At 33.2% G+C, this 27485-nt stretch overlaps 1 protein-coding gene across 1 annotated transcript in view; it reads left to right on the forward strand.

The window, feature by feature from the left end:
* The window catches only part of LOC128164806 (leucine-rich repeat serine/threonine-protein kinase 1-like), a 63059-nt gene that overhangs the window by 26427 nt on the left and 9147 nt on the right, over positions 1–27485 (forward strand). The window contains exons 17-22 of the mRNA XM_052828820.1: positions 13145–13239; positions 13580–13702; positions 14326–14525; positions 23471–24342; positions 26626–26905; positions 27106–27180. Coding sequence (XP_052684780.1) covers positions 13145–13239; positions 13580–13702; positions 14326–14525; positions 23471–24342; positions 26626–26905; positions 27106–27180 — 1645 coding nt within the window. The remainder of the gene's footprint in view (positions 1–13144; positions 13240–13579; positions 13703–14325; positions 14526–23470; positions 24343–26625; positions 26906–27105; positions 27181–27485) is intronic.

Below are 27485 nucleotides of genomic sequence, written 5' to 3' on the forward strand. Positions count from 1 at the left end.
TATCTCGCAAATATTTCAGCAAAGAGTACTCTGGCAACCTCAGTGGCTTCCATAGATTTCAAAGGAAAGGCCTCGCACCATTTTGAGAAGCTGTCAACAACTAAGAGAAGGTACCTATCTTTGTTTGGCGTGATGGGTAATTCCAAGAAATCCATATGCCATCTGCTGAAAATGTCCTCAATAGGGAGTGGTCTCAAAGGGACTGGCTTCTGATGTTTAGAGTTCTTGGACTGTTGACACGTTTCGCAAGTTTTAATGTATTGTTCAATGTCTGAATACATATTTGGCCAGTAGTATTTGGCGCGGATAGCAGCATACGTGCGCTCATGTCCTTGGTGTCCGCCACCAGCAATACAATCATGATATGAGAGAAGAATATCATTCTGGAGGGGTGCAGGAATGCAAAGTTGTCTAATAAGACTCTGATCAGGAGATTGGTTCCTAGCACGTTCCTTGTAAAAGTGAAAAAGAAGTCCATTAATAATTTCATAGTGGAAGGATTTTGCGACTATTGCTGTAGCTTGCTTAACATTTTGCGGCAAATTTTCTGTTCTTTTGTAATCGATAATCGCTTGAAAGTCTGGACAATTTTCTTGCAGATGCTGAAGGGTTGGGTTGTCTGAAATATGATCATCATGTTGATCGGCTGTATTTAGGGCAAGAATTTCAGGTTTCCTTGGATGATTGTCTTCTGGATATTCAAAGGTTGTGGCAATAAACTCTTTTGTGGAAGCTTCAATGGATCCAATGGCTGGCAAGTCATCATCTGATGGAGAACATGGTTGGTCTGAAGGTGGATATTCACGACGAGACAGACAGTCGGCATTCTGGTTCTTAGTTCCTGGGCGATGCTGTATCTTGAATTTGTACTGCTGAAGGAATAGAGCCCAGCGTCCTAGTCTGCCTAATGCATCCTTATTGGTATCCAACCAACGAACTGTGATGTTGTCAGTGAAGACTGTGAATTCAGCACTGGTAAGGTAAGCCTTGAAGGTTTTGATGGCTTCAATCAAAGCAAGTCCCTCTTTATGGTTTATATGCCATCGTTTTTCTTGATCCCTGAGTGCACGTCCTCCATATGCGATAACATTCTCAAGTCCTTTTGAGTTTATTTGTCCCAAGACATATCCAATGGCAGCATCAGAAGCATCCACAGACAATACAAATGGTTTGCTAAAATCAGGAAAGACAAGGATGGGTGCTGAAGTTAATTTTCTCTTCAGAAGATTGAAAGCATCAGTGTGTTCTGGTTTCCACTGGAATTTGATATTTTTCTTAAGAAGATTCAATAAGGGAGCACAGATTTTGCTATAGTCTTTGATGAATTTCCTGTAATAGTTGCACATCCCAAGGAAGCTGCGGACATGTTTAGAATTTCGAGGTTGTGGGAAGTCAGCCACTGCAGCAATCTTAGCTCTGTCTACTTCAACTCCTTTCTCAGAAATGATGTGTCCAAGGTATTTTACTTCTTGGGCAGCAAAGTGGCATTTTGTTGGCTGGAGAGTAAGATTGGCTTTACGAAGTTTTTGAAAGATAAGATCTAAATGCTGTAAATGTTCATCAAAACTTTTAGAAAAGACCAAAATGTCATCAATGTAGATAAGAGCAATTTTCCAATTTAGTTCCTGTAAAACTTTTGTCATCAGCATCTGGTAGCTTGTAGGAGCATTTGTTAAGCCGAAAGGAAGTCGTTTGAACTGGTAAAGACCTTGATGTGTGATAAATGCAGTCTTGTGTTTGGTTTTCTCATCCAAGGGCACTTGCCAGAATCCACTAGCTAAGTCTAAGACACTGAAAATTTTGGATTTAGAATCAGCTATTGTGTCAAAAACTTCATCTAATTTTGGAATCGGAAAGGAAACAAGCTCTGTGATAGAATTCAGTTTCCTGTAATCTACTGCAAATCTGTATTGTCCATTAGACTTTTTCACCATAACGACCGGACTTTGGTAAGGAGAAGTTGATTCCTCAATGACATCATTTTTCAGCATTTCTTGAATCTGACGTTCTGTCTCCTGGCGCATCTTTGGATTCTGGGAATATCTTGGGGTGCGGACTGGCTTATCAGTGTTGGTGATGATAGAGTGTGTGTGGAGGTTTGTTTTACCAAGTTCGGTGGCATCTTTGGCAAATACATCTCTGTTTTGTCCAATCAGATCTTGGAGTTGTTGAGTTTGAGCAGGAGAAAGATTTTGTTTTTCGATATGGATTTGCAGGGTTTTGGCAATAGATATATGATCTGTAGTAGAAGCCTTTGACTGACTGGTGTGAGTGTCAGAGGAGTGTGTGTCAAAGCAAATAATGTAATTGTTGTCTATGTTGAACACTTTAGAAACTACAGAATTTGCTTTCAATGGAACTGATTTGTTCAGAGGATTTAGTATCCTATATGGAAGTGTGTTGTTTAGACATGTAGCAATGCATTTGCTTCCAACCAGATTCTTGTTTGTAAGAAGGTTGACTGGTTCAAGGAAGACTTGTGAACCATGAGGGATGTTCGAGACAAGGAGTGATAGTGTGCTTTCTGAAAGGGGTGGTAACATAATATCTGATTCCGTTCGAGCAAGAGAAACATGTTTCTGGTTGTCATGTTGGATATCAGGTGTTGAAATAGAGGCAATGGTTGTTTCATTGTGAAAAGACACATATTTATGGGTAAGATCTATTACAGCATTGTTTTGTTCTAGAAAGTCTTGGCCTAAAATGATAGCGTGGGGCAAATTTTCCAAAATATGAAAGGTATGGGGCATTTTTAAACCATTGACATCTACTTCAAGATCTGTTTGACCAAGAATAGCATGTGATGTGTTGCAAACACCTGTAACAGCTGAGCGATTTGATTTGTAAATATGGGGAGTTTTGATAAGTTTCCTCAAAAATTTGTTGCAAACAACAGAAATATTAGCACCGGTATCAACAAGGGCATTGATATGAAAGTTAGAGAGCTTGATTTGAATTTTGTTCTTATTGGTAATTGCAGCTGAAATAGTAGCCAAAAAGTTGTTGGGATTTGAAGTTTGTTGGGACATTGATGGGATTTCAAGTGAGGGAGCCATTATCAGTGATAAAAACAGCTAAACAATAATCAATCTATAAATGTCAAAAAATGATAACAATAGAAAGTTATCTAAACTGTGTCACATGTGATAAAAGTGGCTGTACTCACCAACAGGAACTGGCACGCTGTCTCTGTATGGATTGGTCTCCTTTTCTTTTCATAAGAACGTTAGAGTCACAAATCACAGTTTTTGACAGCACAGAAATCCTGCAGAAATCCTAAGAGTCCCAGGATCATGGATGTTTACATCAGTTCACTGTGAGAGGAATTCCATAAGATTTGAACCGGATTCTCGACCACTCTGTGACCACGCCCGGATGTCTGGTACATAACTAGGCGATGGTGCACGTTCATTTGGGGAATTAAGCTCAAGGGGAATAAGTAAATCAAGAATGCACAAAGTCCAAATGGCAGGATATGAGAAATGTTTATTAAAGATTGAATGTTAAATAATCCAATCTACACACGCAGGTAACAACATTAATGAGCAAGTCTTGTTCCTAACTGTAATTTAGAGGAGGGGGCCTAAACAGATGAATTAGAAATTTGTCTCCTAACACTCTACATGATTTCCTAGCTTCGTCCTACATCCTTTCAGTCCGAAGTCTCAAAACTAACTCTCTCTAAAAGAACTCATGTACGAGAATTAATTTTCTCTATGAATTGCCTATGGTAAAGTTGTCACTTATGGCTAATCAAATAATTAAGTTATCAGTGTCATACCTTTGATGTGAAGAAGTCAAAGTGGTTTTGTTTACCCTAACTAACACCTATGAGTGCCCAGTGCCATGAGCAGTGTCACTGACAATAAAGATTAACAATTACTGTGAAATCACTAAATATTCTAGGGGATTAAGAAGTAAACAACAGCTTGGACAACCTTAAGAAATAAATAATAAGGAATGCTTTAGATGTCAATAAGCAATTGCTAAGTATGGGAACATATAAGATAAGAATAAAGTAAAATAAAGTAGACTATGAAAATATATGCTAAAGTTATCAAAAGTGAAATGGATGTCATTTCACTGGTGATAGATGTTACCTCACAATGCCTTTCAAAAAAAATGTAAGCATATGTGGCAATACTTTACTTTGCTTCAAAAGTATTCTTACATAGAAATATGTAGGGTAATACTTCTTACAATCTAATTAAGATTAGACGTTCTGAATCGGTTTCCGCTTCTCAAGCAGATTCAGGATGTCTAATTCTAATTAGATTGTACTTCTTTTTGTTTCATTCCTGAAGTCCTCATTGAAAATTTTTCTTGGGGTTCTTTATTTCTTAGTATTGTTTCAATTTGTGACCCTCAATTGATGAACATCACAGGTTTATGTTTCATGTTCATGCTCAGTATCAATTAAAGTATCAGTATCAATTAAAATATCAGTATCAATTAAAAGTAAGAAAATCTTATCATATTAACTTATTATTTTAACTTTGTAATTAAAATTATAATTAAAAATTGTAATTAAAATGGCTTGAGTTCTGAGAGGTGACTAATATTGATATTAATTCTAGTTAAGGTAAATGGATGGGGAAGGTGGCGAGGTCAAAACACTTATTTTTTGATTTGTTTAATAAAAATTTATTTATTACAGTGTATTAGGAATAACTGTCAAATTCTGACAGTTATTCCGCTATTTTCTATTTATTCTTGATAAATATTTTTGTGTTCTTGTATGAAATTAAATATATTGCCAAAAGCTGTTAAGAACTGCAAACGTTAAAGCCCATTTTTACATCCAAATGTTTCAGATTTCTGTCAGATATTCAAAAACAAAGTTATCTACTAAAAAGAATAATCAAATTCCTTATTGATTTATGTTAAAATAAAATTTGTAATCAAATAATTATTTTTTTAAATAAAAGTTTTGCTAAAGCCCGTTTCACAATTGGCGCACAATTAGAAGTGACAAAATATTTGTGCGACCGAAAAAATTAGATATGATTCGTAAACTGTTGCCGAAATAATCTCATTTTAAAAAGTATTCTTACGAAATTTGCACGATCTAAGCGTGCGTTGTGTGATGTAAATGCAGTAAATCTTGCCATATATCTTGCGTCTATATGCAACTGTTTTACAATGAAAGCAACTGTTGAAAGAAAATGCGATAGGATCGTGCGAGAGAGAGGTGATCAGACAAATGAATGTGTGCCAATGCAATTGGACGTGTGATCATGTGTTCCATGGTACGAACGCTCATGCGAGTCAGAGGGGGTATATACTGCCCATTACCGACGCTCTTCAGTAGACATAGTTGAAAACGAGAGAACATGCTGCCCAAGAAGAAACAGAGATGCAGCAGCATTTATTATTATACCTCAATATGGTTCTGCAAAGTACTTTCCAACCCCTTAAAAATACAATATTAGCCCTTGCATCCAAAATCTTTGTACTATCCATGATTCAGATTATGAAAGAAAAGTGAGACAGTAACATAGGAAATCAAACAATCACGAGGTTATTGCTATTGAAAAGTCAGACAATTTTTAGAAATCAACGTATTTTGTTTAAACATACATGTATGTTGTTCAATTTAGTAAAAGTTTATTGCATTATGGCGAGGCCCTCGGTAAATATGATTTTTCTTGGAGTAATAAATCTTCATATTTCCCTCACAATCATGCAATAAATATATATTGTCAATTATGGTCTGAAACAGATATGCTTATACAGCATATGCAGTAATTACCCCTAATTTACTTGTAATATCATTTCTGGGTGGGACAGTTCCTAAAATCCCCACTAACTATATATGTTACCAGGGACGTCTTGTCTAATATATATATATACATGTAATACATTTGTCTTAAAAATACATTCTCAAAAACGTGATATATTTTAAAAAATTTTCAGGTAAATAAAAAAATTGATCTCAATGACAACATGTGGATAATTTATTCCAAGTGCTTGTATGAAATTCATTTGCTTGGTTTGTTCCCGTTTTGCACAAATTTGAAAATTAGGTATCGAAAAAATGTGTACAAAACGGGAATTTGACCAGGTGAGATAATTGCTTAATTGCTATAGTCTATATCACAATTCCTGTGAGGGCTATTGACAATAAAATAAATAAATAAAACATGTACTCCCAATTTCATTCATTCAATTCATTCAATATTTTATTCCTCTTTTCAGAGAGTACATGGAATGTATGTTATTGAACAAAATCAAACATGCATATTATACAACAATTATGAAATATTTATAAAAAGATACAAAAATATATATATATACATATTTAAACAAGTTTGAAAATGTGAGTATTACAATTGAAAGGTGAAATATATCGTGCTAAATAAATTCAATGAGGTGGTTACAGAAAAAAAAAAAAAATTACAACGATAGTAATAAAAATATATATATATGTACAGGACTACTGTGTATTATTGACTGTTCTTTTATGTATTACAAATACCTTAATAAGATAGTTTCCAAATAAGAGTATGAGTTCTTTTTCATTTTGTTCCGATAATGGGGTGGCTGGGATTTTACTCAATAGATATGAGTACAGTTCCTCCTCGTCAAGAGCGCAAAGTTCAGCACAAATGCCCAGATCGAAGTTAATTATATCACTCCAGAAATGTCCCTGTTTGTGGAGAAGTACGCGCAACTACCAGCAACATGCTTAAAAATGTCTGTGTATTGAGTGTTGCATAGTTGACAGGTGCTTATATTTCTTGTAGGGGTAATAGTCCAGAGTTTTGTTATAACTTTGATTATATTACTTTGTTGTGCCAACCACGCAAATTTCCAGATTCTTGGTAAGCCCGTTCCATTATGGAGTATAATAAATCTTGTTAAGTCCGAATCATGAATTGTTTGATTAGTCCATTGGTGACTTTCGTAACGGAAGATTTCCGACTTTATCATTTTTTTCCATTCGGTTTTGCTCGGGAAGATACCTGTTTCCAAATAAGAAAAAAGATATTGTTCTAAAGAATATTTGTGAAGAATTGAGAATATATCTTAAACATATCCAAACAATTTATCTTGCTTGTCGTTCAAATATGTAAACAGTCTGAAGAGGAATATTTTTTTTACTAATATGTCATGGGAAAAATTACACAGTTTTTCAAAAAACAGTAATTTCTTTTTATCAATTTCTGATGTGATGGGTCTTAGACCTACTAGACTTTCACACATATCCGATCGTGTTGATGTTTTCAGGCCTTGAATGTCTTTGACAATAAAGTGTTGAAATTTATTTAATAATTGATAATCCTGTAGTTTAAGTTCATTCCAAATTTCACAGCCATAAAGTGTAGAGGGTAATACTACTTTTTTGTAAAGATTCACAAGAGTTACTGGGTTAGAGTTTCCAGAAGACAAATTTTTTATTGCGTAATATGAGCGCCGGCCTTTGTCGCATGCTTCTTTTGTTCTAGTAATAGATTTAAAATTGCAGTTTTGGATTATGCCAAGATGGTTATAATCTTTTTGTATAGGTATAATTTCGTTTCCAATTAACCATTGGTGCGTGAAGTTAGTTTTGGGATTTTTTCCAAACACTATTATGCATGATTTTCCAGCGTTGAAAGAGAATCTCCTTTTGCAAGAGTAGTAGTACGCTGTATTAAGCATGGTTTGAAGTGAGTATGGGTTTGAAGATAGACAAGCAATATCGTCTGCAAGGGCTGGGGTTGATGATTTGATTCTATTGATTCCGAAGTTCTTATTTATGACTTCCAGCTCGTTAAGTAAGTCATTAATGAAAACTGTATATAGAAAACCCGATAAGACGCCTCCTTGAAATAGAGTCAAGAACTTCTTTTTCCGTAATGCGGTCCTCCGGACAGAAAATAGAATTTTGAGTCTCTTGGGATTTAATATTATTGTATTCATTGACGATACTGTTGTAGAAATCATTATCAAAGGTATAATTTTGTTCTGTTTGATATATTGTGGAAAAGTATTCAGCAAATACCGAAGCAACGCTCTCTGGTGTGTTACCAGTCCGATCTGCAAATTGTATTTCTGGATATATTTTTGATTGATGTGGTTTTTGACGACGAATGAGTTTCCAAAATAAGCGAATGTCGATTCCTGCAGCGTTGTCAATGTCTTCATAAGTTTGTTTCATGTATTCTTCAGAAGCGCTTTCTTGGCATTGTCGAAAATGTCTTTTTTTACGTTTATACTCTGCATAAGATGGGTGCTGCATTCCTCGAGGTTTTCCTTCCTTGACCCATTTTATTCTGGATTCCATTTCACGTTTATGCACCTCCTTAACTGTAGTGTTCCAGTAGGGTTTGGTATGAGGATTATAGGAACACGTTGGGATAGTTAGAGTAGTACTTTTTATTACAGCATTTACGATTGTTGTAGTGTAAAAAACTATTTCATTCAGTGACATTTCATCTTTCTCTGGTGGAAGATGTTGGTTTAACTCTGTTTGTAGTTGATTACAATATGATTTTTTTGAGTCCTTACATATCTTGTGCCATGCGGGCCACTTAGTGGTGTTTGGTAATAGGATATGGGGGTTCTCTACAATTTCAATTTTAGCGATCACAGGTAAATGGTCTGACGTGTTTGATTTTACACCTTCGTGAATAATATCATAATCTACTAGGTGGTTCTTCAACGATTCACTAACAAATGTTTAGTCTAACATTGTTTTACATGGTATAAAAGTATATACATCTTTGCATTGTTCAACATTATGAAAAGGAAAAAACAGGTTGTTTTTTCTGTAAAATGTTACAAGTTCTGCTGATTTATAGGCATTTGTTCTTTCAACATCTTTTTGTTGAAGGCTACCATTTATGTCACCAGCAAAAATAACATGGCCATGATTAGAATAGATTGTCTACAAGTCGTGAAGTACATTTAGTTCTTCTCTATATTTATCTACATCATTTTCAGATGGTAAATACACACCAAAAATATACAATGGTACATGGTTTGGTGTTTTTAAACAAATACCAATGACTCTGTTTGAGTTTGTGTTAACCAATGATGTGTAAAATTCTAGGGATCTTTTATATAATATCGCTACACCTCCTTTGCCTTTATCCCCATTGGTTAACGATTTTTCAAATGTTGCTGTACTGATATAACTTTGATCAATACTGTTTAAAAATTTTGAACAATTTTCAGGTAGTTTGTGTTCTGAGATTACAGCGACATCACACTTTGTTAAACGTAATAAATTTGTCAAACAAACATTAGAGGACATGATACCTCTTACATTCCAATTCAAAATTGAAAACAACATGATAAACAAAAGATCAATGTGCATTGCGTACTCTTTATGTATGTTCATGGCTAAACAAAAAGTTTATTTTTTTACATCGTCTGATTCGCAACCTTGCTGTCTCTCATGGGCATTTATCCATGGCCGGCATTTGACTCCGCGAGGCCAAAATGATCGCATATTGATAGTTTCACAGTTTTCTTCCGGAATGTGGATTTTTGCTGATAAACAGTCCGGATTATACTTTGGTTGGAATAGAGAAAGATATGTGACACGGATATCCCTATCCTCATTTATGCTGTGGCTTGTATAATCGAAGAAAATAGACAAAGTTGATGATGGTATGATGATAAATCGGCAATTTTATATGCTTAAAAAAAACTGTAAAACCTATCAAATGAAGACCTAAACCTTCTTCAGATTGAAGTATATCGAATCAATATTCAGATTATTATTTTTTTTAGAATTTTTTGTGCTCCATGTATTTAGCTTCTGGTTTGAAAAAAAAAGACCAGAAAATGTACCGCAATATAAACTAAAGCAGTGACGTCATCAGAAATTATTGAATCAATATTAAAATTATTATTTTTGTCGGAAATTTTTGTGCTTCATGTATTTAGCTACTGATTTGAAAAATCAGAAAGTGACCTGCAATTATAAAATGTAATTTATACTAAAGCGGTTATGTCATAAGAACTACTGTCAAAGCCGCTACTTCAAAGATTGAAATATTTTGTGATAAAGATCTGTTTTTCTTTTCATAATATTCTTTCTGTTGATACCAGCCAACCAATTATAAACATGCATTTTACATATTTCGCAACCAAGTTGTAAAAAGAAACATGGAGTACCCCATCATCTTCACAACGTCTTGACCTGAGTTGAAATTTAAGACTAAAAATATCATTATCTTTATTTTATCAAAAGAAAAAAATGGTGATAGTTATTAGTTGTTAGACCTAAAACACAACAAAATACAATTGTATCTATATTCTTCATGTTTCATCGTAAAGGTGCTGATAAAACACAGGTAAAAATCCAGGTAAAATCTTTGACTGAAAGCAGACTATAATTGCTATCACAACACAATTCACACCTATTGTTCTATACCCAATTATCAAATGTGTGCAAAACGGGAACACACCATTTGCTTTACCAAAATTTGTTAGATAAACAGTGTCAACAGGTGGCTAATTGATATGTTCAATATTAATTGGAGGGGATCTAGTACCTAATACCTAATTACAACCCATAATTTACAATTTTATTTAAGGAAATCTATCCGAAACAAATATCAAAAGTGTTTTTCCAGATTCAGGTTGTCTTCACATCAATTGTCGATAGAAACAGGTCAATTTTATGATATTGAAAGACACAATAGAAACTGTTTTTTATGTTCAAATTCTATTGAAGATGAATTTCATTTTATTTTAATATGTCCCATATACGAAGGCTATCGCAAAAAATACTTTAAGCCTTATTACTGGAAAAAACCTTCAATGTGTAAACTTCTGCAACTTTTTAATGTTGAAAATGTAAAGGAACTATGTAATCTGGGTAAATTTATTCACTTTGGTTTGAAATTAAGAAAAGATTTACATAATGCAAATTAGATGTTGATATCATAATATGTACACTTCTGCCACATTCTCCTATTAACCTACCTGTACGTGTATATTGTTTATATTTATTGTACTGATGAGCTATATAGCTTAAAGTTAATAAAGAACTGAAGAACTAGTAAATAATTCTATATATATCAAGATAGCAAAGCTATCACGCATGTGATTTAAAATGTGATAATTGTCAATGAACATTGAACAATGGTGTACATGTAGCTAAGTAATAAAATATCAATTTTTCATGTCTTACATAACCAGTTATTTTGAACTTATGAAACTAAATATTTGTCTCTTTGTGAAAGGACTAAATATAATTTGAGCCTAAGATAGCCCCTTAAAATAAACATCATTTTACTGTAATTCTTTGTTTTCTTTGTACAGATATACATATGAAGTTATTTCATAATTTTTATTTTGATTCAAGAGCCCAAAATTTAGAAATATAGCATCGTAAAGTGAACATTTTCCCACTATTTCTGCATTTTTAGCATAATGAAATGGCTTGTTTTCATATAGTTTTTAGCTCACCTGGGCTGAAAGCTCAAGTGAGCTTTTCTGATCACATTTTGTCTGTCATCCGTCTGTTCGTCTGTCTGTAAACTTTTCACATTTTTAACATCTTCTCAAGAACTACTGAGCCTATTTCAACCAAACTTGGCACAAATCATCCTTAGGCAAAGGGGATTCAAATTTGTGAAAATTAAGGGCCACTTTTTCAAGGGGAGATAATTAGAAATTAATGAAAAATTTTGAGAAATTTTCAAAAATCTTCTTCTCAAGAACCACTAAGCCAGGAAAGCTGAAACTTGTGTGGAAGCATCCTCAGGTAGTGTAGATTCAAAGTTGTGAAAATCATTACTTCAAAGTTGTGAATATAATGACACCCCCAGGAGTAGGGTGGGGCCACAATGGATGGGGGGGTTCAAAGTTTTACATAGGAATATGAAGAGCAAATTTTTAAAAATCTTCTTCTCAGAAACTAATCAGCCAGATTATTCTTTATAATTGTTATGACCTTGGCCAAAGGACAATTCTTTGGCCTCACAAGAAGGTTCAGAGTTTGATGTAGGTTTATATCCCATATATAAACAATTGTTAAAGTAGATCCAGTGTTCTGTGACGTCATACTTTATTGTAAAACTTTGAATTCTTTAAAATTTGTGCAAGATAGTTTTATTTATTTTATGTGAACATAATCTCATGGATGCAATTAGAAATATTGTTAAGTTCAAGATAATTTTGCAGCTTAATTTTATCCTTAATTTCCTATTTTTTATACATTTTATCTATGCTAAGGGGAAATAACTCTTTTTCTGACTGTTCTCTCAGTTGTATGTCTAAATGCTATAAATTTTCTTATCCCAACAATTAATTTTAAAATGTTTTTGTAGTTTTACTTTCCTGACACAGTTGACAATAAAATTAAACAAGATAAACAAATTTCTGCCTACAAATATTTTACTTTTAACAAAAAAAGTACGGTTTTCTGATGCTAAATTATGCTTTAGTTCATGTTTATCTAACATCTCAAAAAGTGTGATGACATGTATATTTTTTCTTATAATTGATGAAATTTAAGTCTATTTAACTGAAATCAGTTCTGTTTTTCATCTTTCATCAGAGGGTTTTCCGAGTATGGAGTTACCGTAAGGATATTTTTGAGAACTGCAATACTCAATATGTGATATGACTATAAAATCATCCTGTTAGAAAAGGGACTTATGATAATAAACATAAGAATATCCAGGGGGAAAAATGGATTTTATTTATACAAGATCTTCATGTATTGTTGTACATTGTCCAGATAGTTTGTATTATGACTCCATTAAGCTGGTTTTATCATACCAATTGTTCCTCAGGTGACCGATGTGGCCCATGGGCCTCTTGTTCTTTCTGTAAACATTGAGTGCATGGTTAAACAAAACAAAATTATTTTCATCAGAGATGTATCTATCCAAGACTAATAAGGGACAAAAATATTTTCCTTGTTCAAAGAGTCACTCTTTATTTCCCATTCCAAAAAAGATAACAAAAATGATGTGTATGCATTTGCGTACTTGCGTATAGGCAGCTACGCCCCTGACTATAAACTTGAAAGATTCAAACTTTAAAACTGACAGAATGATTGCAAAATCAATTTCAAAATTCCATATTTCAATTTGCTAGTATCATGGAATGCTTTTTAAGGTGATTAATGAAAATATGATTGAAAAGAAAGTTCTTCTTCCTTTCTTGACAACTCTTGAGAGTTTTTTTTTTTTAGGTTGAAGACCATGCACAAAATGATGGAGAGATCGGGAACATTGTTTAGGGACCCAGAGGATGTAGAACAGGCTACAAGATTCCTGCATGAAAACGGTAAGATTTTCAGTTTACATAAAAACTGTTATCATCTTCATCATGTATTTTTCATGGGAAAATTATTTATTTTACCAACTGTTTGGGGGAAATTTTTGTCAATACACTGTACCTTGAGATATTAAATTCCTCAAAGTGTAATTTAGTGCATCATGTGTTGGAGATTTTGATTTAAACATTTATTATTCAATTAATTAATTAAAACTGTTATTAATTTTCTTGTGAAAATTTTAAAAGTTAAAAAAATTCAAAGATAATTCTTCCCAGTACATTTAGCATGTTAGAAATGAAAATATGTTGTTGATTTAACAAACAGATTTTTATTTTTACCAACAACCAGGGATACTGTTTCATTATGAGGACCTGACCCTGAAGGACAGATACTTCCTGGACCCCCAGTGGTTGTGTGATCAGCTGGCCAGAGTGGTCACGGTTGACCAGGTCAACAACTTCGCTCAAAATGGTTTGTTTGAGACTCGATCCATATAAATAAATAAGGTTCAATGATTGGGTTCAAAATATTTCATCACTATGATGGTATATTTTGCTGCAAAACTTACAATCATGTTAACCCCCCACCCCCTATAGAATACTGTGGAATCATTAGATTTCGTGGTGGCTCAATTTTTGTGAAATTCGTGGGTAAATCTTATCCATGAAATAACATCCTCCACGAATTGATAAATTAGGGTAATAAAGTCATATTTTCCTTTTGTAGATATATAAGAATACACGAAATTACGTCCCCAAGAACCTGTAAAATTCAAGCCATTCACGAAAATTGGCCCCCACAAAATTTAATGATTCCACAGTATTGAACCCTAATGGTTCGAAGTTTTCTGGCTGTAAAATATCAAATCCCCCTTTGATTTTTAATTAAATCCCAATGGAAAAGGGGTTTAAAGTATTATTACTATAACAATTTGAATTCCTCTTTATCATATCTCAATTGAAAAGATAATTAAAATCAGAAAGGGGATCAACATAATGCTGTAATGATTTGTTTAACCTTGTGTAAATATATCCATACCTTGTAGTCAGTAATTTCCTCTACAAAATAGAGACATATTACTTGATCTTTCACAGGTGTGATGCGTGCCACGAACCTGCATGTCCTGTTCAAACAATCCTCCTTTCAGCCTGAGAATATTGAGCATTATATCTGTGGACTTCTAGCCAAGTTTGAACTGGCCTTGGATTTTGATAAAAAACATTTGTTGATTCCCTCCTTGTTACCAAAAGAGCAGGATATGTATGCCTGTATCAGGAGCAGTGAGGATGTTAAGGTACTAGGTTGTGCTAATTGTCTTACTCTTGATCATTTCACAGGCAAGCAGGGCATGGTTTTCATATACCGGTATATATTCTTGCTAATACAAGTTTACTATAAAAACCTATTTTCTTTAGATGCGCATGTTTTTAATTTTGCATAATGTGATATGCAGATATATTTGATGAATATTGGTTTATTGCAACAATTATCGGAAGTTTCTCTTGATGAAATTATTTATAATGTCCTTACTTCTGCCAAAATGCATTTGACAGGAAATTTCATTGGGTACAGGTTCATTTATGCTTAAGAATTTGATAAGGTAGGAACATTTATTTTTTTCAGAATTTGAATTAAAAAGAAAACTTTAAGAAAAAAGTCTGCAAACAACTGTATTTAAATAAAAATATATGATCAGAATGTGAATAAAAGTATCTCGATTCAGATAATTTTTTTCAGTCAGTCAAAAAGGGCAATTTAAACTGAAACAGTGTTTGGACCTAAGCACAAATCATCACCGCTGACAAGAGTTAGTTCTTGAAAATAATCGATAAATTCGATGTAAAGTATGCTGAAGCATTTTTTTTAAAGGAAACTTATTTATAAATACCTAAGAAATAGTAAGATTTTAAATAGTACGAACGATTTAGAATTTTTTTGTAGTCGTATGTATTCCTATGCCATAGCTCAATATAGTCTTGTTCAACCATCGGCTGTCTCTGTAGTGTACATATCCAACAAGCAGAGAGTCAGTCTATATTTAGAGGTCGCATCATCAAGCTATCATTGACCTGGTATCTCTTACTTGTCGGAGATTAACGAAGACAGCCGAGCATATGGTTGAACAAGACTAGAGTTCATTATTGGTTGAATCCATACACGTTTGAAATATTTCGAATACCGATACATAGTTTGATGAAATCAATTCTATTTTTAAATATTACACAACATGAATCATGGAGGTTTTCTCGAAATTCTTGTCGGAAAAGTCAGAGAATCCATATTATAAAAATGTGCATAATTCAAATAGAGATTATAAACTACTTGCCAAGCAAAATAACATATCGTTGATTTTAAGATAAATAATGATCGATAAAATCAACTCCTGTCAGTACTTCAGTACTTTGATTTTCTCTTGTACTCTTCACCTCTTGAGTATAAACATGTTAGATAATTTATTATTTGTCATTTAGTTGATAAGTACGGTTATCAAACAAAATAATGTTTAAACCTCATGCACTTAAAATGAATACAATCAATTGTTGTTTAAAATAGTCCTGTGAAAATTATCATAATTTTCTAATTAGCTTGGTCATTTGCTTATATAACTTCTACAAGGGAAAGGCCAAGGCCCAGTAGCTAACATGTTGAGACGTTAGTGTGGTGCTGTATGAAGTATATAATATATGATGAAAATTAATGCAAGCAACTCATTTAAGTAAATTTCAAGGGAATAGGAAAAAAAACCCTTTGTTTTAATTGTAATTCATTATTTATTTCCAATTCCTAATAATAGATCTTGAAATGTATTTGTTACTGTAAAATAATTCGAAACCAAACATGCATATTTATTTATCAGCTATATTACTGGAGCAACATGCCACAGAAAATTCATTGGAATATACGTGTACTAATTTCACTAATATTTATAATTCAATGATCTTGTATAATTCTTTTTACATAAATTTAAATCCTTCATTTGGTATGAATAAGTTAGGTAAAAACGTTGTATAATTGACAGAGGAAGTGTAAAGGACTATATATGGTTTGAGCCTAAAATGGCCCCCTTAAATGAACATTTTTATTTTTTCTGTAATTAGGTCTTTCCACCTTTCAGGTGAAAGACCTCTTGTTTTCTTTATGTTTTTTATTAGGTCTTTCCACCTTTCAGGTGAAAGACCTTTTGTTTTCTTTATGTTTTTTATTATTCTTATAATTTTTCTTTTCTATTTTCCTTGGGACAACTTTTTTATTTCAAGAGACATTGAAACAATTTTTTCTTTATGTTATTGGCCATTAAAAGTTATGGTACCAAATGACCCTTTGCTTGATCACTCCCAGAACTTACAAAGTTATTGCCCTTGTGTACGAAAAGCTTGTTATCGCTACTCCTCTGAAACCATAAGAGATAGAGACTTGGAACTTTTACCAATGTCTTCAGTACACTTAGAGGGTTCTTCAATCTACTAATACCGAAAGGATCTGAGCCCCCCTTCTATCAGTTATTGCCCCTGAAAGTATTTGAATTTCCATAAAATCACTTCCAACTTTTTTATTATTTATCATAGAGACTTCGGACCACTTGGGATGGAAGCGTCTACCTTGGCCGAACAAAATGACATAAAGGTCAAAGGTCAAGGTCATCTGCAAATCTCTTAATTAATGAGTTTTTAGATCTCTTTTGTTTAGGATGGTAGGAAAAAACTTTTTCATGGATGTAGTAGGACATCTTAAGACATTTCAAAATATATCCCCTTGGCTCCTTCTTATAAATAGTTACAGAGTTATTGCCCCTTTTGTACGAAAAGCTTGTTATCGCTACTCCTCTGAAACCATGAGAGATAGAAACTTAAAACTTTTACCAATGTCTTCAGTACACTTAGAGGGTTCTTCAATCTATTCATACCAAAAGGATCTGAGCCCTGCTTCTAGTAGTTATTGCCCCTGAAAGTATTTACATTTTTATAAAATCACTTCCAACTTTTTCATTACTTATTATAGAGACTTCGGACCACTTGGGATGGAAGCATCTACCTTGGCCGAACAAAATGACATAAAGGTCAAAGGTCAAGGTCATTTGGAAATCTCTTAATTAATGAGTTGTTGTGTCTATTTTGTTTAGGATGGTAGAGGAAAACTTTTTCATGGATGTAGTAGGACATCTTAAGGCATTTCAAAATATCACCCTTTGACCCTTACCATGTAACAATTATAGAGTTATTGCCCCTATTGTACAAAATGCTTGTTATTGCTACCCCTCATTAACCGTTAGAGGTAGAGACTTGAAACTTTTAATAATGTATTCAGTACACTTAGACGCTCGTTCAATCTATCATACCGAAAGGGTCCAAAGTCCCTTTTATAGCAGTTATTGCCCCTGAAAGTTTGAACAATCAATAAAAACACAAATAACTTTTGAATTAATAATCATAGATAGATCGGACCACTTGGTATTGAAGCGTCTACCTTGTCAGATCAAAATGACATAAAGGACAAAGGTCAAGGTCAAGCAATAAAAAATTGCAAACTTAATCGTTTGACACTTTTTATGAAGTAATGCAGAGAAATACTGTATTCTATCGAAGCCATCTTATGTCCAAAAAAAAACAAAGAGGTGGAAAGACCTCTAATTGTTCGAGAACAATTAGTCTACTAGTTCTTCTTCTTCTTCTTCTTTTTTTCTATTTAGCTCGGGGTGACTTTTTTATTATTAGAATTATCCAAACAATTTAAACTTTATGTAATTGCTCATTAAAAGTTATGGTACCAATTGACCCCGTGTCAAAGAACTCCCAGAACTCACAGAGTTATTGCCCTTTGAGAAGGAAATGCTTGTTATCGCTACTCCTCTGAAACCATTAGAGATAGAGATTTGGAACTTTTACCAATGTCTTCATTACACTAAGATGGTTCTTCAATCTATTCATACCAAAAGGATCTGAGGCCCCCTTGTAGTAGTTATTGCCCCTGAAAGTATTTAAATTTCCATAAAATCACTTCCAACTTTTTTATTAGTTATCATAGAGACTTCGGACCACTTGGGATGGAAGCGTCTACCTTGGCCGAACAAAATGACATAAAGGTCAAAGGTCAAGGTCATTTGAGAAGCTGTTAATTAATGAGTTTTTATATCTCTTTTGTTTAGGGTGGTAGAGAAAAACTTTTTTATGGATGTAGTAGGCAGTCTTAAGCCATTTTAAAATATAGCCCCTAGGCTCATACCTTTGAATAATTACAGAGTTATAGCCCCTTTTGTACGAAATGCTTGTTATCGCTACTCCTCTGAAACCATTAGAGATAGAAATATGGAACTTTTACCATTGTCTTCAGTACACTTAGAGGGTTCTTCAATCTATTCATACCAAAAGGATCTGAGGCCCCCTTATAGCAGTTATTGCCCCTGAAAGTATTGAAACTTCCATAAAATCATTTCCAACTATTTTACTATCTATCATAGAGAGTTCGGACCACTTGGAATAGAAGCGTCTACCTTGGCCGATCAAAATGACATAAAGGTCAAAGGTCAATGTCATTTGGAAGTCTGTTAATTAATGAGTTTTCATATCATTTGAAATACAAAATTATAGTAAGGGTTTCAATAGTTTGCTGGGTTGCGCAATAAGGTATTCAATTGGGTCAGCCAGGTATCACATCAAGTCCTGTGGTTACTCAAGTGGAACTTGTTTTTACAGTCAACCTATTCATTTTGTACAGACAGCTAGCCTCCAGAACACTCTCTTCTATTGTTAGGTTGACTGTTTATATGATTGTGTAAAGAATATTCACTTGGCTCAGTTTTGTTCATAGTAAGTGGAAAAAAAATTCAGAAAAGTAATTTAATAAATGTTTACGATATATACAACATGGAATTCTTAAAGAAATGGCTTGAAAATAAAAAAAAAATCTCTTTAAAAATTATTTATCATTTCATGGCTTTGTGGTTTTCCCATTTTATAGTACAACATGAATTATAGGTATAATAATTTTTTGTATACCTTATTGAGCAATTTAGCAATTCATTAAATATATTGAGGTGGAAAGACCTCTAATTGTTCGAGAACAATTAGCCTACTAGTTCTTTGTTTTATTTGTACAAATAAACATTTGAAGTTTTTTTTCATAATTTTCATTTTGATTTTAGTGCCCACAATTTAAAAATAAGATATCAAAAAGTTTAACTTATCCTGCCATTTTCGCATTTTAAGCATAAAACGGCTTGTTTTGAGGCAATTTTTCTTTAAGGAAACATTGAGAGACTGCTTGAACAAACAAAATATTTTCACCAAAGATGCATCTCTCCAGTACTTATAAGTGACAAAAAGTTCGTTCTTGTTCAAAGAGTCGCTCTTTATTTCCCACTCGAAAAAAGGTAAGAAAAAATGTCAATTTTGGACTGATTTTGATTTAATTCTGTATGAAAAGAGCATCACTTCTGACGTCATATACTGCCTGTGAGTGCATATAAATCAAATAAATAGGTGAAAAACATATTTTATGTCAATGCTTTTATAAAATAACACAACAAATAAATGTACCTGAATCACTTTAAAAATAGCAAATTTTTGGGGCCAAATTTGACTAATATCATATATAGTTCTTTTGCAAGGGAGGATGTGTTAATGCTTTTTATCACATGTTTATCTCATTAGGTGGTGGATATCACTCATGGGATAAATTTTTGATATTACACTGTGTGTTCTTACGTGACATGACATCATAATTAAAGGAAGTGAACATGAAAAAATAATTGTTGCTTAATAAATTTTAAAAGCCTTTTGAAACTTAAAAATGAGGTCTGTTACCTTTTTGTTTATTTCTATCAAGAGATTTTATCAATTATAAACACTCTCAGTGAAAGGTTTATGGAGGTAATCCATTATTCCCCAGCATGCATCTGTTCTCTGACGTAGATAAGCCACATTGCTGCTGGTGACTGGGTCAATGTTGGAACTAGGCCAGTGTTTATGTACAGAGTTGATGAAAGTTACGAAGAAAAAATATGCCTTGATTTGAAGAAAAATTTTGTGTACTGTCATGAGAAGACAAGGATTTAGTACATTTCTATAAATGAACCTCAGATAACTATTTATGAATTGTAAAAAAAAAATGAATAGATAAATTAATTTGTGAAGTATAAGACCATCACATTCCAGAGGTTTGTACGAAGATGTGGCAGTCAGTGTTTACATAAAGAAATGCTGTTTTTAGATTTCAATTTAAATTAATATAAAATTGTAATTTCATTTTCTTTGTGGGGTTTCTTACCGTTACTTTTTATTTAAATGCCCTGAAAATTTTTCTTATTTGTTTTTTTTTTATACATAAGATCTTGATGATATGTACGCCGGTTCTGTTTATGCTGTCAGAAGAATAACAGGACTAAGACACTTTTAAAAAGTCAGGATGCTGTGCAATGCACCTTGTGTGCTCATTTATGTAGCACACATAATGTTCAAACTCATAAACAAGAAATTCCCGAGTGCAAGAAAAAATAGGTCACAATAACACTGATCCACGGACATTCCATTCTAGTTACATGTCACATTAACTGCTGGTGGGAATGCATCATTCTGAGATCCAAAATCTTCCTCCATAAACACTGTTTAAAATGACAACGCTTTACATTGATGGCATTTTATCTCTGTTACTAAACGTGTGTAAAAATGCAATGTGTCTCACTGACGGCAGCATCAGTGCTGCCCTCTCTTAGATGCTTAGAGATAACCCAGCAGGGAGGTAATGATTTTAACAATATGGCAGCGCTCATGGATTGCATGAATTAGTTATTCTCAGTGGTATATCTTTTTACTGAGGAAAGCTCTGTCTAAACGGTTTTCAGATATCATTATACACATCAAACAGACAAATTTGAGCCCTTGATAATTTTTTCATGTTCACTTCCTTTAAACATTACGTAAGTTAAGGCGGTTGATATAATTAAAAAGTAAATGATTAATTCAATTGAAAAGTGTTGAGTTGTTAATGTGAAGCATTTGGTGTTGTTTCAATTATATTTCATGAATTTTAAATAAATGTCCGAAAATGAAATGTTTGTTTGTTAAACTTCAAGGAACTTTTTTTCCATGCGTAAAGTTGTTGATGACTTGTATTTTATAGATAACGTGTTGTGCGGTGCACAGTTACAATCTTACAGAAAAAATTTGAGATTAACAATTTAAAATACTTGGAAAACATGTGATAAAAAGAATCTCTCATGATTTGCGATGGTATATGATTTTAATTCAACTCATTGTGTGTTTTCTATCCCCTCGCCAAGGCTTGGGGATAGAAAACACACAACTGGTAGGATAAAAACCACATACCATTGCAGATCATGAGAGATCCTATATTTATAGCTGCTGTTTTATGCATTGTTTGATGTTCAACCATATTTACATCTTACTAGAATGCTGATTTTGTAATACAATAAGACTTTAATAACAAGCACACACATTTATACTCTTCTTCCTACAGTTATTTCAAATATGGTACAGTTATATTTATCAAAAAAAAAAAAATCTACTGTTTTTCAGAGGAAAACATTTATAATAATGTAACTTTGCTGATAATTAGAGGATGCATGTTTAATACACTGGTAACTATCTTTTTATCAAGGTAAAGCCTTTTGACCAAGATATATTTAAATCTGAACACAACTGGTAAAAGGCATTGTCAGCCTTGTTTTGTCTTTGCCTCTTTCCTTACAACCCCTATATACCACACAGACCTCTTTTAAAACAGTTCAAAGCCCATTGCTGTAGTCAGATCTTATCTGTGTGGACGTATGTCTTTTGTCGCCATGTTACTCTGGTACCTATGTATAAGTTGTGTTCAGCTTTATAGTAAACTTAACATGTTCTAGAAATTTTAAAATGATTAAAAAAACATTTTGGAAGGTTTGTGTTAGGTAGTACAGGTGTATCGGGTGACCTAAGAGGTCCTTAGGCCTTTTACCCCATACAGGAACATTTTTCTCAATGCAAGGACTATACACTGGTCTAAGTATCTAGGCTTGATTGTCACTATAACATTAAGGAAGGAGTATTTTTATTATCAAACATACTTCTTATAATAAGAAATGCATGAAATTTTGACACAGTCAAACGGATCATATTACTTAATGATTTTATCAGTTTAATTAAATTTGACCTTTTTGTTTTCGGATAAAGGTCAGGTCAAGGTCACTACCTTTTTTCTCAACGTAAAGAGTGATAAAAATAAGTGTAGCTCTTTATAGTTCTGTAGACATTTGTTTAAGATTTGAAGATTCAAATCTTCAATGAAATCATAGACCATGAGAGTGTCTATCAGCTTATACTACTAAATTGGAATAAATATTTATACTAAAATTGATATTGCTTAGCCCGCATTTCCTCTAATTTTCTTAAATTTTGAAGAAATTTTGATTATTTTTTTATGCTTCCAATAATAAAATATTTCTAATTTTTATGTATTATGAAGACTTTATATAAAGATATAAATTAACAGAAAAGCTAATATATTGACCGTTTCATAAGAGAGAAAAACTGATTTTAGTGATTTTTTCACAAAAATCAATGTATAGAATGGGCGCTTTAAAAAGCTTATAAAAATGTTATTTGATAGGCAAATCATATTTTAAAAACATATTCTGAAACCCAAGTATCATATTATTAGTTCACATTAGTAAAAAAAAATCCAACATTATTGTTATTGTTTTTAAAATGCTAAAACAGACTCATTACATATATATAATCTGCAGCAATTCTGAATTGCGCAACATGTGATATTTTCCTACGCCAATATTACGCCAAAAATATAATCCTTGTTCCATTCTAAACATTGATTACATTTTTCTATGCCAAGTTGTATGATAGTAAAAAAGAAAGAAAAATATTCTATTTTAATTTCCTTTCATCTTGATTTAATGAACAATTCATCAAATTTACGTTTGACAAGTCGAAAACCAGAAAAGACTCCTTCCTTAATGTAATCACATTATTTATGGTAGCTGATTTTTAATTGCAAAGTTCTTATTTTACAAGTTTAAAGATATATAGTAAAGTAGGGATTCGAAGATGTTTTAGATATTAAATGTTTCCAGAAAATCAATTGAGATTAAAATTTCTTATGGTTCATAAAAGTGAAAGTAATCTTTTAATGGCTACTTGTATATCATTGAATGGAAATATGGTTAATAGAATTTTATGAAATTCTAAATACCTAATTGGCATTTTAAGGTAATATAATCTATGTTTGTAGATTCCCTTGATTCCATTAGATGAAACACTCAGAAGAACCAAGAACAGTTTGCCTGGCAGTGGCAGTCCGAACTCCTCCATGTACCAACGTCCAGGGGGATCTCTGGGGTTTGTGAACAGTCACCCTTCCAGCAATGTCATCTTCTCCCACTGCAGACTTTATGTGATGACCTATTTTCCAAGTGGGTTTTGGCCCAGGCTGATCACCAGAATCCTTGCAGATAAATCCCTGTATGAGATTGTCACTGATTTGTTTCCAATTCCCAGTGAGGTTCTTGAAGCATGTCCGTATCTAAAAACCAAAGAACCTTACTGGCAGCCCTGGCAGACAGGGGTTCAGCTTCTATGTCATAACACTGTCTTATTTCGAATCAAAGAAGTCCTGCCAGGGCTGAGCGGATTTTGTGATTACCAAAGGACGGCACTAAAGTGCTGGATAGACAATCGCTGGTCTCCAATCGACATGGAAAACAGTGTTGTTCTAGAGATGGGGTTTCCGTGTGATTCCATAGAATTCACATTCGCTGACAGAGGAGCATCACAGCATGGCATGTGTGCCATTACAAAGAAGATCAAGGTCTGTCTGGAGGAAAGAGCTAGTGCTAAGTTCCTGGTGAAGATGTCTGAGCATATTGATAACCTACTACAAGACTGGTACCCCGAAATAGGGGAATCCCGATTTGTACAAAACTGTTATGGAAGGTACTTAATCACCAGAGTCATTCCTTGTCCACATTGTTTATTTGAAGTGGTCAGGAAGGAGAGGAAAAATGACACTACTCTGTACTGGCAGTTTGTGGACCAGAACTTGGACATTACCTCAACCATCTCCTTGTCTGAAATTATGCTTGATGAATCAACTCTTGATCAAAGGTAGCCTTTAATCTATAATAAAGAATTTCTATACATGTACATTGTGACAGCTAGCTTTAGGCATGCACAGATCTAGAGGGGAGGGGTCAGGGGGGTCTGGACCCTCCCTGCAAATTCAAATTTCTTTTAAAGTTACATTATAAAATTACCAAAAATATGCCTCACCCCCCCCCCCCCCCCCTTGGAAAACTCAAATAACCATTGGAGTCCCCTAAAAAAAAATTCTGGATCCACACATGGCCTTATGGCTGTCAAAAAACTTTAAAGTCAAGTTCATCTAGTTTGGAAGTTAAATCATGAACAGTTTTAGCAAAATTTTGATCTTTTAAACATTTCAGTTGCATAAGTAGTGTAGTAAGTAAGGTATTTATTAATATTTATTTCATAGTGACCTACAATGTATATGGATATACTGCCAGTCTTAAATAGTAATAGGAGTGATGGCCATCAAAATAAGGGGAAAAAAATCATATCATACCTTTGTTATTTTTGTTGTTGTTTTGTACAATTAATGTTTGAATAGAATGTTATTATGTAAAGATGAATCATTCTAAGCTTTCTGATTGGCTGATATCCAACATTCTAGAACACAGTTGGTGATCTATAAATTCCTTTTCTTTCAATGACACCATGTATCTCTAATTGCGTTTTGCTATGTCTTTGGGCTCAGGGAATGTTAATGTACTTCTCTTGTTGCTAAATCATCATACTCAAAGGCAATAGCAACACTTTTATAATAGTCCATAGTCATAAAATTTTTATTCTTTAAATAAATTCAATGATTAAAAACAAAGATGGCATGCGTGATAAGTGTTGTTCTTGTACATGTTTATAACAAATAAAATTATTTGTACTACCGTATTTTTCCGACGATTAGTCGGTATTTTTTTTCTCTGAAGCAGAGCACTCGACTTATCGTCTTGTTCGACTTGTCGACGGCTCGAGGTCAGAAAATTGTTAAAAATCGCATTAAAAATCTTGGTTTTAATCATCTTGAGTTGGCTGTGTGATTGAAAATTACGTTGTTGAATTCACTGTTCATCTTTAATAATTATTATTTTCACTCATCTGTTAACACTTAAATACATAATAATAACAACAGTTATTAAAAAATGTTACATTGTCTTATATCAATTAAAAGTTTTACCGTTCCGTTTTTATTTATAAACACATCGTCACATGGTTCTATGTATCACTAGTAGGAAGATAACATTGAGCAGTAAAATTGAAACCAAATTTGAATGGAAGAAAATATTGCAGTAGGTCCGGGGATGTTTTTTAAATTTAATTATTTTATTAGTAAAGAGTTGTTAGTGGAAAGTATAATCAGAAATATTTTATTGTCAAATTCAATCTTAAAATACGTAATCGGCAATTATCAATACTACTGTTTATACAATAGGCTGACACCGGTTGTGTTAATAATCTTGCCCTAAGGCTGAGATCTTTCACTCCCTGTGTATATAAAGAGTACCGTTATAAGAGTGATTATAGTTCATTGATTAATTATTGTCCAATTCTTTGATTATTGTTAGATAATTTTTTTTAGGAAACGTATGTATGTCGTATATCGTCATTATCAAGTCGTACAAATGATCGATCTATTTCTAACAGTGTCTATGTAAAACAATAGCGTGTAACTGCATTACTGGATACAAAGTAAACAAGTTTCGTCAAAACATAGTAATTGCTAAGCTTTCTGCACTTGAGATCCCCCTTTGAAGTCCGACACGAGACAGGTGCATGCCTATGACACCGGAAATTGTTAAACAAACATTGACCACGCGCCGAGTCAACAGGTGGCTGGTTACGTAATGGCGAATACACTGGAAATGGTCAGAGTGGGTGATTATTTTAATGCGTGGGAATAAAATATTTCTGTCAAAGTAAGTTTAGTTTTGCACATCACGCGATATCGGGAATTGTTTACAATGCAAGCGACTTTTTAGATGTTGTCGGTATTTGAAAATATGATGCATAAGTATAAAGAGTAATTGTTTAAATGTTAATCATTAATAATAATTGGTAGCAATATCGGGGACATCGTGGCATCATACACTGATAATGTTACTGCAGTTTTATCCACCATTTTGAAGCGATAAGTTCGACGTGTCGTCTGAATCGACGTTTCGTAGGATTTTGTTAAAATTTTGGCTAAAAATGAGCAATTCGACGAGTCGTCCGCATCGACGAGTCGTCGGGAAAATACGGTAGTTTAAAGCTCATATTGCTTTTGATAATAATTTATTTATTTTAATTTAAAAAAAAAATTCATGTGTTTAGGGAAGAAACAAGTAAGAACAACATGTATTGTTTCCTTGTGGAGAAGTGTATTTTGAACTGTCTGAATGACCACAATGAAATCTGTCCCCTCCATGGGAGCATGTCTCCACGCTTTATGATGAGTCCGGATGGGGTTGCTAGGACACTGTACATTGCTCCGGAGATTCTGTTCAGTGACCTTGACACCAGCATTCTGATTGGTCCAGCAGATACCTTGACCTTGGTCAAACTGGTGGGTAAAGGGGCATTTGGAGAGGTATACCAGGGAAAACTTAGAAAGGTATGCAAGTTAGTTAACCAAAGTTCTGTGTTTAGCTTTCATTATAGGAATTTAAAGAAATGAAATGCAGAATACCTTTCTTGATTTACCATAAGAAAAAGCTATTATTTATTGATTAAGCACACATCAAACTACAATTTTTTTGTATTCATTTCAAATGTCAAACAATTCTTTAAATTAATTTTTAATTTTTTATGCAGGTTGATGAACCTATCAAGGATGTTGCTGTTAAAATGTTATGTGGACCGTTCAAAGATGCATCATTACAATCAAAGGTAAATAAATTAAAAAGTTCTGTACATTTTTTCTAGTTTTTGTACCTTAAAAATGAATTAAATGCAATATGTCAAGTCATTTTATTTGAAAATAGACTATATTTCCATGTAAAATTAAAATATGCAGTTATCTTCGACTTTGCAACTGTAAATTAGTGCATTTACGTCAACAAAATCTAAACTTGTTTGAGTCATTTTTTGTTTTCTACATATATACATTTGAACTCCAAATTTAACCTGAATTCTAATTAGAATGAAGCTGTATCAGGAATAATTGAAAACAAATTTTATATCTCTAGATCTCC

The sequence above is a fragment of the Crassostrea angulata genome, chromosome 10 (genome assembly GCF_025612915.1).
Source record: "Crassostrea angulata isolate pt1a10 chromosome 10, ASM2561291v2, whole genome shotgun sequence".
In the NCBI taxonomy this organism is placed as follows: domain Eukaryota; kingdom Metazoa; phylum Mollusca; class Bivalvia; order Ostreida; family Ostreidae; genus Magallana; species Magallana angulata.